The following is a 10,940-nucleotide window of genomic DNA, read 5'->3' as shown; positions in this document are numbered from 1 at the left end:
CACTAGAAAAGTATGTGTATCCTGGTGATTTGGGATGTAATGTCCTGTATATGTCTGTTAAATCTAATTCATTTATCAGATTGTTTAGGTTTTCAATTTCCTTATTGGTCTTCTGTCTGGTTGATCTATCTATAGGAGAGAGTGATGTGTTGAAGTCTCCCACAATTATTGTGGAAACATCAGTTGCTTCCTTTAGTTTTGCCAGTGTCTCTCTCATGTATTTTGTGGCACCTTGATTGGGTGCATAGACATTTACGATTGTTATTTCTTCTTGCTGAATTGCCCCTTTTATTAGTATGTAGTGGCCTTCTTTGTCTCTCAAAACATCCCTGCATTTGAAGTCTATTTTATCTGAGATTAATATTGCTACACCTGCTTTCTTTTGGCTGTAGCTTGCATGAAATATTTTTTTCCATCCTTTCACTTTCAGTTTCTTTGTGTCCCTGTGTCTAAGATGAGTCTCTTGTGTGCAACATATTGATGGTTCATTTTTTTTGATCCATTCAGCGAATCTATATCTTTTAATTGGGGAGTTTAATCCATTTACATTCAACGTTAAAACCGTGAAGGCATTTCTTGAATCGGCCATCTTATCCTTTGGTTTATGTTTGCCATATTTTTCCCTCTCTCTATTAATATCCTTTATTGTACCCATACCGAATCTCTTTAGTACTGAACCTTTCTCCAAGTCTCTCTGTCCTGTCTTTGTTTCTCTGTCTGTAGGGCTCCCTTTAGTATCTCCAGTTGGGCAGGTCTCTTGTTAGCAAATTCTCTCAGCATTTGTTTGTGAAAAATTTTAAGCTCTCCCTCAAATTTGAAGGAGAGCTTTGCTGGATAAAGTATTCTTGACTGGAAATTTTTCTCACTCAGAATTTTAAATATATCATGCCACTGCCTTCTGCCTCCATGGTGGCTGCTGAGTAGTCACTACTTAGTCTTATGCTGTTTCCTTTGTATGTGGTGAATTGCTTTTCTCTTGCTGCTTTCAGAACTTGCTCCTTCTCTTCTGTGTTTGACAGTGTGATCAGTATATGTCTCGGAGTGGGTTTATTTGAATTTATTCTATTTGGAGTTCGCTGAGCATTTATGATTTGTGTATTTATGTTGTTTTGAAGATTTGGGAAGTTTTCCTCAACAATTTCTTTGAATATTCTTCCTAGACCTTTACCCTTTTCTTCCCCTTCTGGGACACCAATGAGTCTTATATTTGGATGTTTCATATTATCTATCATATCCCTGAGGTCCATTTCAATTTTTTCAATTTTTTTCCCCATTCTTTCTTTTATGCTTTCATTTTCCATTCTGTCATCTTCCAGGTCACTGATTCGTTGTTCAGCTTCCTCTAGTCTTGTACTATGAGTGTCCAGAATCTTTTTAATTTGGTCAACAGTTTCTTTAATTTCCATAAGATCATCCATTTTTTTATTTAGTCTTGCAATGTCTTCTTTATGCTCTTCTAGAGTCTTCTTGATTTCCTTCATATCCCGTACTATGGTCACATTGTTCATCTTTAGTTCTTTGAGTAGCTGCTCTAGGTGCTGTGTCTCTTCTGGTCTTTTGATTTGGGTGCTTGGGCTTGGGTTATCCATATCGTCTGGTTTTTTCATATGCTTTATAATTTTCTGTTGTTTTTGGCCTCGTGGCATTTGCTGAACTTGATAGGGTTCTTTTAGGGTTTGTAGACCTATTGAAGTCCTTATCTCTAATTTATCAGATCTACAGCTTCGTGGAGTACACTTTCTCTAACTAACCAGCAGGTGCCGTCCACGAGCCACCTGTTCTCCACAAGCCAGTTCTCCCCTGCTTAGCCTTTTTGGTGAGTGGAGGAGTGAGTCTTGTGGGGCCCAATTGGTGTACCAAGCTTGCGTGTGTAGTTGGTGTTGCCTGCCCTGTATGTGGGGCGTGTTTCTGGGCAGTCGGGGAGGGGGGGTGGCCCTAACAATCAAATCTCCCTGATGATCCTAGAGTTTTAAAGCTGCTGCAATAGTCTAATCCTTCAGTTCAGTCCTGCCACAGTTTGTCTCTGCCACTGACCCACAAGTCTTTGGTATTGGCGTATGGCTCCTGAGACTTGCAAGTGGGCCCCTCTTCCAGGCCGTGCACTCCGGGTCCTCTGTTGAGGGATGACTGTGCTATGTCACAGGTGAGTGCTGTCCCCCCAGGGCAGTTGTGGGCTGCTGGGCTGTGTAGGGAGGCTCCCAGTCTGCTCAAATGATGGCTGAATGGGGCTTTGTTAATTCACACTGCTCCACCTTCCCAGCTCTGGGACAATCAGCTGAGGTTGCAGGGAAGGCTAATGTCCATGCCCAGTTTTGTGGTGTGTGCCTGTTATTTGAAGCACTTCCGTCACACTGGGTTGTCTGGGGCAGCTCTGGGCTATGGGGCTGGCAATGGGCAGGAGTGTTTCCTGTCCACCAGGATGGTGGCTGTGAGCGGACACCCCCCTTTTCTTGGGAAGTTGTGGTGTTTAGTGAATTTTCTCAGCCACTGGATTATTGCCTTTTGTCTCAGAGCTCTCTTAGTTCTGCTCTTGACTTGATGTGCCCAAATTGCAATTCTTTGAAGCTTTCTGTATTGGGCTTCTTACAGTAATTGTTTTAGAAAAAGAAAAAAGGATTAAAAAAAAAAAAAAAAAAAAAGGGCCCTCCTCAGAGATCTAATGGGTTATTGAAATGCTAATAGACAAAGCAACCAGGGCCATTAAGGAAAGGTCCACAGGGCAGAGAGATCAGCTTTTCTTCGGGATTTGCGTATGCGCCTCAAGGCCTGAGCTCCGCCCTTCCCCTTTCTGTGTTCACCAGAACTCCAAAAATCCTCTGCTTTTATTTTGGAGTTTTTCATGTTATTATTTTTTTTTTTTCTATGCCTGTCTCCTCTCTGCTGGGCTGGCAGCTCTCAGATTCTCTGGTGTCTGGTCTCAGTCTATCTATGGTTGGAGTATGGATCAGTAGAATGAGTTTCCGAGAAGGGCTACCACTGCAGTTCTCCCTTCTTCCCGGAGCTGGCAGCCCCTCCTCCCACGGGACTGAGCCTGGCAGGGAGGGGCGCGGGTCCCCTGGCCGCAAAAACTTACAGATTTCGCTGATCTCAGCAGTTCGACATTTTCATGAGTGTTGTATGAAGTATGCCCAAAGACAGATTGCTCTGTGGTGTCCAGTCCACGCAGTTCCTGGCTTTTTACCTACTTTCCTGGAGGAGTAACTAAAACTTACAGCTCACCAGTCTGCCATCTTGCCCCACCCTCCTCTCCTTCATTCTTGACAAATATTTTCACTGGTATAGGATGCTGGGTTGACAGTTCTTTACTTCAGCACATGAAAAATGTTGTGACATTTCTTTCTGGCATTCATGGTTTCTGATGAGAAATCCACCATCATTCTAATTATTTATTCCCCAAGTATAAGTTATCATTCCTTTGCTACTTTCAAAATTTTGTCTTTGTGGTTTTGTTTTTTTTTTTTTTTTTTTGGTGTGGGGGGGTGAGTGAGCATGGTTCTTGGGAATTTTGTATTCTTGGTATGGATTTTTTTGGGTTGGCTCAGCAATTTGAATCTATAAGTTTATGTCCTTTGCCATATTTTGGAAGTGTTCAGGCATTATTTCTTCAGTACTTTTTCAGCCTCACCCTCTTTCTTCTCTCCTGGGATTCAGATGACTTGAATATTAGATATTTTGTTATACTCCCTCGTATCCCTGAGGCTCGGTTCATTTCTTTCAAAGATTTTACTCTGCATTCTTCATATTATGCAATCTCTATTGATCCATCTTCAAGAGCACTGATTCTTTTCCCTGTCATTTACTTCTAGCTATTGATATCATCCAGTAATTTTTTATTTCAGATATTATGGATTTTAGTTCTCAAATATCTATTTGATTCTTTTGCTAAATCTGGCAACCATACACCAGATGTCAGTAGGACCCTCCAATTCTGACAACTAAAATATTTCCAGACAGTGACCTGGGGGCAAAATCCATCCCGTCACCCATGGGAACCCCATGGATTCTCCAGATATTTTACTTTACTCACCTCTTTAAAGTTTATTTTATTTTAAGCCTACAATATCTAGGTTAATTTTCTAGGCTTTATCTTTCATTCCACTGATTTTTACATAACTGACTTTCTAAGTCAACTTTTGAAATGTTGAAATTTTGTCTATTAACTTTATTGAGGAGTGTTATATTTCCTTGCAACATCCTCTTTTCTGTCTTTGAGAAAATGTCAAATTGTTCTCCAATTATTCTCCCAAACATTCAATTTGAATAACTTTTTAATGTTTTTCTGGGACATGCTATTTGTACTTTTTCTTTGTCCTGCTTTTTATTACATGCTCCCTAATTCCTTTTTTTTTTAAGAGGAGTCATTCTTATTGAATTTAATTCTTAAATCCAAGAGATTGTCTCTGATTTTTTATCTTTGAGATATTTATTTTTCTTTGTTCTTTGCATACTGTCTTTCATCACATGAGATTCTGTATTTTACCACTACTGTCTCCTGGAATCTCACTCATTTTCTAATAAATGTCTTTGCTTTCCATCTACAGTTCACCAGTGAAGTAAAATTTAATTTTAATTCCATAGTTCATTCTAGGCACTGTCTACTGGTTCTAACACTGATAGTCAGGGTTGCTTAATATTTTTACTGAAATATTTATAGGAGAGGACAAGTATTTGGAAATAATTCTTAATGACATGTGACTTTCAATTGACTTTATTTTCATATTCTCATATTTACTATTTTCATTTGGGTGCTCTTTTCTACTTTGGAGTAATAAATTGTATTATTATTTTTGGGAACTAATTCATTTATGTTTATGTATGTCAATCTGTTTATACACACATTGATACAAACTCAGAAATATATATTGCCTTCCTTCATACATGCTTATCTAACAATTTTAAAAACAAACACAATGGAATAATCAAAAATGCCTTTTAGAGTATCTAATGTAAAATGCATTGACAATATATTATAATTTAACTACTAAATACATAATCTCTATATCTAATGCAAACAAGATAGCAATCTTTTTGTTTTAACTTAAATCAGGCAGATATTTTCTGTAATGCTCAATAGAACATAGCACATTATAGAACATAACAAAAGAAGAGATAGGTAAAAGGGACATATGTAGAGTCCCCCTTTTCTTCCTCATCCTCCTTTTTTAAACAGAACATCCCACACATATCAGGGTATTTTATGGGAATGAGGATTTCCCTGGTTCCAGGCACACTTCAGCTTCCTCAGGACACAGAAAGAAGCCTCTTTCAGTTTGTTGTTCCATAAAATCAGTAGAAGCGAATGGAAGGAGGGGTAGAAAAACATTAGCACATTAGCAGACATCTTTGCCATGACACTGTGCGTTATTCCATGGGTCAAAACCATCAAAGAACTGCTCAAATAGTACACAACAAAGAGTAGGAGGAATGAAATCATAGCTCTAATAGCTCTTATGTGGGCCTCTGTGCTGGGTCCCCTAGAACGAGTGCCTTGGAGCTTCATCTGCCTGGTGTGGTTACATAAGGAGAGGATTAAAAGAAGAAAGGAGGCCAGTGATACTAGAAAAAGGAAAATGAATGCCATGCCAAGCAGACTCTGAGAAGTCATAAAAGCATACATATTCCTCACAAAAATACATGTCGTATTTTCTTCCATGTTTACCTGGTCTTCCCACAGCTTAATAAGTAATGTTTCATTCAGGAGAAAACATGTGAAGAGACAGAAGGTTGGCCCTAGAACAATGATGAGAAGCACCCTGTGAATTCGCCATTTCATCCAGAGGAAAATGGGATTAGAGAAATTGGCTATCCTGAGGAAATAGAAGACATTGAGGCAGGTATTACAAACAGTGGAGAAATAGTTGGATCCTAGCCAAAGATCCTGAAAAATTAGCGCTACTGTATTCCTGCAGTAAAATAATATCTCACAGACATTTAAACGGCTATTTAAAATTATCACCCACAGAAGACATATCCTGGAGATGGCCAAGCATGTGAGAATACAATCAATCAGTGAGACTTTCCGGTTCCTGATCCAGTCAATGCTGTTGACCAGCACAATGAATCCATTTCCCAAAATCCCCACTATCAATTCCACAGCAGAAATGATCATAAACAGGGTCTCCAGTATACTAGACATTCTGTTGATAGGTAGTCTCTGCCTTCAGTACACCATTGGCTGAATGATTGTAGCTGCAGTTACAGATTTATGAGTCCAAATTTATAATGTCCAATGGATTTCTTCTTTCCGTTGTTCTGTTAGGCCCTGGAAAGTTCCAAGTTGTATTATCAAAAAAATAAGATATTAGTTAAATTGGAAAACTACACCTATATGTCAAGGGTATCAGAATGTGATTTTCAAGGCACATATTATATTCCCTGCTGCTGTTGACACTGGTTATATTTTGCATGTAAAGCTTTGCATTAGAATTTGAATCCCCATTTGTTAACATGCTAAATGGAGATAGGTTTTCTTTTATTGTTTTACAATATCATCCTTTCCACAAGATTCATACATTTTGCTCCATTTCTCTTGGTAAGAGCTAGTAACCTAAAGCTGCAGTCTAGAAATGCAATATATGTCTAGAGTTTATGATCTACATTTAACTGTATTACCAACCTCACCAATGCAGATTAATTATAAGATACCCCAAATCTAGGAAAATACAGAGAATCTGCTCTCTGTTGTTACACTAAAATTGTTTAGAATCTACAGCAGTTTTAAAACACAGCAACAAATTCCTTGACTCTCCTCCCATTGACAACTGGAGCCTATATCCTGTTTCCTTCAATCTAGTATGGTTTCTTAGTACTTCAACTAATAAAAAATGGCAGAAATGACACTATGGGAACCCTGAAGTTAGGTCATAAGGCCTTGCAGCTTCTGCCTTGATCACTGGGACATTTACTCTTGAAACTCTGAGCCAACATCTTGTTAGTCTAACTACCCTGAGGCCACATGCAGGCCCTCTGAACAGCAGTCTCTTCTGAGCCCAGCCTTTCTATCCCGGGTACCAGACATATGAGCCAAGAAGACTTTGTATCTGTGCTGCCATACAGTAGCCACTGGCTACATGTCATATACAGCTATTTAAATTTAAACCAATTAAAATGAAATACGATTTAAAATTCAGTTGCTCAACGGTACTATTCTCATTCCATGTAAAAAACAGCCACATGTGGCTAGTAGGTACTGTATTGAATAGCAGATATATAGAACATTTCCATCATTGCTGAATGATCTATTTTTCAGTTCTGCTATACATGATTTCAGCCCCCAGTCATTTGAATCAACCCAGACATTCAAGTCTTTCTAGCTGAGGCTGTAGACACTGCAGAGCAAAGAGAAGCCATCCCAGTTATGTCCTGTCAAAAATCCTGATCCATGGAATCTACAAGCATGCCAAGTCCACAAACATGTAAAGAACTACAACAGTTGTTGTTTTACACCACTAAGTTTTGGGATGACTTTTTTTAAATTATCAGAATAGAATTATTTATCATTTGGATTTTATTATTTCAAATTTTCATCTCTCCCTCTCTCCCCAAATAGAAGCATGCGTAACATCTTTATTTTCCTCACAAAGTATAAGATGAGACCTGTGCAAGTTTCTCAAAACTTTTCAATGCATTGAACTAAATTTGCTTAATCAGTCTTAATTCTGATGAGGTCAAACCGTGGAAGATCAATTAACTAGGTCTCTTGCAGTATTGCAACTGGTCCATTTTCTGCCCAAAGTAGTTAGTCCAAAATTAAAAGGAAATTGATGGGAGCTGTGATATAGTCCAAGAAGGAGTAGAAGAAATAAGTTGGATAACCCACCATGAGACACACTCCAGGTGAATTTAGAAAGAAAAGTACACAAGTAATTATAATAGGCAAATGCAAAAAACAAACAGAAATCAAACTGAAATATACAGAAGGGAATTCAGGAGAAAATAATACGCTGAATGAGGATTATTTTATTTACTCAGATAACCAATAGTTATTGAATGTCTTCTTTGTGCCAGACCTCTAGGAGCTAGAATGCTGCAGTGAACAAAACTGTTTTAAATAATGCCTCTAATGAGCTAACAAAATAGTATGGGAAGATGGGTTATAAACAATTAAGTAGCAAAAATTTATAGTGTATGGGGAAAATACATTATATAAGAAGCTGCATATAAAAATAGAGAAGGGAAATAAATAGTGTGTGGGGAGGGAAGTTAAAATTTTAAATGGAGTGATTGGGAAGGACTTATTGAGAAGGTGACATTTGAGTAAAAACCTAAAATAAGTGAAGGGATGAGCCATGTGGTATCTGGAGAAGTACATTCCACACAGATGGAACAGCACATACAAGTGTCTTAACATTGGAGCTTCTTAATGAGTTAGAGGAAAAGTAAGGAAGCCAGTGTGGCTGATGCAGAGAAAGGGAGAGTGAGACCACTAGGTGAGGAGGTCAAAGCAGTAAATGGGATTAGGTGGCAAATCATGTGGGACCTCAAAGAATATGGAAGGATCTGGCTTTTACTTGAATGAGATTTAAGGCTTTGAAGGATTTTAAGCAGAGAAGCGACAAAATTTAATTTATATTTTAAGGAAAAATATTCCTGTCAAGAACAGGTTCTAAGTTTGGAGAAGTGGAAGCAGGAAACCAGATAAGAAGCTTTTGTGACAAACCAGGGAAGAGATGATGCTTAGCTTAGACCATTGTGGGAACAAATGGTTTAATTCTGGTGATGATGGCATTGACATAGGAGTACTGTGAGAACTGGCTGGATTCTGTATATATATATTTAAACATAGTGTTAAAACGATTTGCTGATGGCAAAGTGGCAATGCAAGAAGAGTACATAGGAAGTTAGAACTCTTGGGGCCATCTTTGGAAAATAAATCTCCTCTCAATGTCTATTAATTTAAAACTGATTACATGTAATTCATTGAGAAAACTCAAGTTATATAGGACTCATTTTTAATAGTTTTATTGAAATATAGTCACATACCATACAGTCATCCAAAGTGTACAATCAGTTGTTCACAGCACCATGATAGTTGTGCATTCATCACCACAATCAACTTTTGAACATTTTCATTACTCCAAAAATTAAGAATGAAGATAAGAATAAAAATAAAAGTAAAAAAGAACATTGAAAATATCCCGTGTCCCACATCCCCCTATTCTTCATTTACTTTTTGTCCACATTTTTCTACTGATTTGTTCAGACACTCGGTAAAGGGAATATGAGCCATAAAGTTTTCACAATCACACGGCCACTCCGTATAAGCTATATAGTTACACAATCGTCTTCAAGAATCAAGGATACTGAATTGCAATTCAACAGTATCAGATATTTCCTTCTAACTATTCTAATAAACTAAAAACTAGAAAGGGATATCTATATAACACATATAATGACCTCTCAACTCCATTTTAAATCTCTTAGCCACTGAAACTTTGTTTCATTTCTCTTCCCCCTTTTGGTCAAGAAGGCTTTCTCAATCCCATGAAGCCAGGTAGTAGTCATTTTTAAAACAAACACCATGTTCAGAAATACATGAAGAATTTCACAAAATGTAATACTTGAGATACTCAGGGAGAATATAAATTCATACATTGGAGAATTTAGCACTATCATCACAGAGCTATTGCACAGAAAAAAGGTCTAGGGAGTAATGGTTATTTATATATGACTAATAATGAGAACATTATATATTAAAACCCATAAAGCATGGCTATATTCAAACAGGTAAGATCTTTATCCCTAAAAATGTCTGTTATTAAATAAAGATGATCTTGAAAATAAATTAAGTATTCAACTTTTCTTTAAAGAAGTAAAGCTAAGAGGAAGAAATTATAAAAATAAATGAGAAATCAATAATATTTGAAAATTTGACAATATGATAAAATAAAACAGCGAGCCAAGAGAAAAAAATCAAGAATGAACTTAGAAAACTTCTTTCTTTTAAAATTAAAAAAAAAAATTTAAGCAGTTTTATTCATATGCCATACAGTCCATCAAAAGTATACAATCATTGGGTCTCAGTATAATCAGAGTTGTGCTTTCATCACCACAAGCAATTTTAGAACATTTTCATTGTTCCAAAAAGAAACCCCTCCCCCATTATTGACACTTAACATTGATGTGGTACCTTTGTTACAACTGATGGATGAATATTAAAATATTACTTTTAAGTATAGTCCATGGTTTGCAGTAGGTGTATTTTTTTCTCATGCAGCACCAAATTATTAAACCTTGTAATAGTGACACACATTTGTTTTAGTTCATAGAAGGACTATCTTATATTTGTACTATTAACCACCTTCATCATCCACAACATGGTTCACTATGTTATACAATATCATGTTTCATCCTCTAGCTTTCCTTCTAGTGAAGACACGGCCCAAAACTTCCCCTTTCAACCACAGTCACCCAAATGATTCAGCGCTGTTCATTACACTCACAGAAATGGGCTACCATCACCTCTATCCATTGCTAAATATTTACAATCAACTTATTAAAAATGCTGCACTGATCCCCCTTGAGGAGCTGGTGGAGAATTCAGGGGTGTTGGGCTTCCTGACCTCGATGGTTGCTGATGTGATTACAGACATAGGGGACTGGTGGTTTAATGGGCTGAGCCCTCTACCACAGGACTTGTCCTTGGCAAGACTATTGCTGCAAAGGAGAGGCTAAGGCTGCCTATAATTGTGCCTAAGAGCCTCCTCCTGAATGTCTCTTTGTTGCTTAGATGTGGCCCTCTCTCTCTAGCTAAGCCAACTTAGCAGGTGAAATCACTGCCCTCCCCCCTATGTGGGATCTGACATCCAGGGGAGTGAATCTCCCTGGCAACGTGGAATATGACTTCCGGGGAGGAATCAAAATCTGGCATCGTGGGATGGAAAACATCTTCTTGACCAAAAGGGGGATGTGAAAGAAAATGAAATAAGTTGCAGTGGATG

General features: G+C 37.8%; 1 protein-coding gene across 1 annotated transcript; it reads right to left on the bottom strand.

Annotated features, from left to right (window-relative positions):
- Positions 1-5,185: 5,185 nt before the first annotated feature.
- Positions 5,186-6,136, bottom strand: LOC119542898 (taste receptor type 2 member 8-like). Its single transcript, XM_037847496.1, has one exon. The coding sequence runs from the start codon at positions 6,134-6,136 to the stop codon at positions 5,186-5,188; it is 951 nt and encodes a 316-aa protein (XP_037703424.1).
- Positions 6,137-10,940: the final 4,804 nt, after the last annotated feature.

Source organism: Choloepus didactylus, chromosome 8 (genome assembly GCF_015220235.1).
Source record: "Choloepus didactylus isolate mChoDid1 chromosome 8, mChoDid1.pri, whole genome shotgun sequence".
Taxonomy (NCBI): domain Eukaryota; kingdom Metazoa; phylum Chordata; class Mammalia; order Pilosa; family Megalonychidae; genus Choloepus; species Choloepus didactylus.
This window is presented reverse-complemented; position numbering and strand designations above follow the sequence as displayed.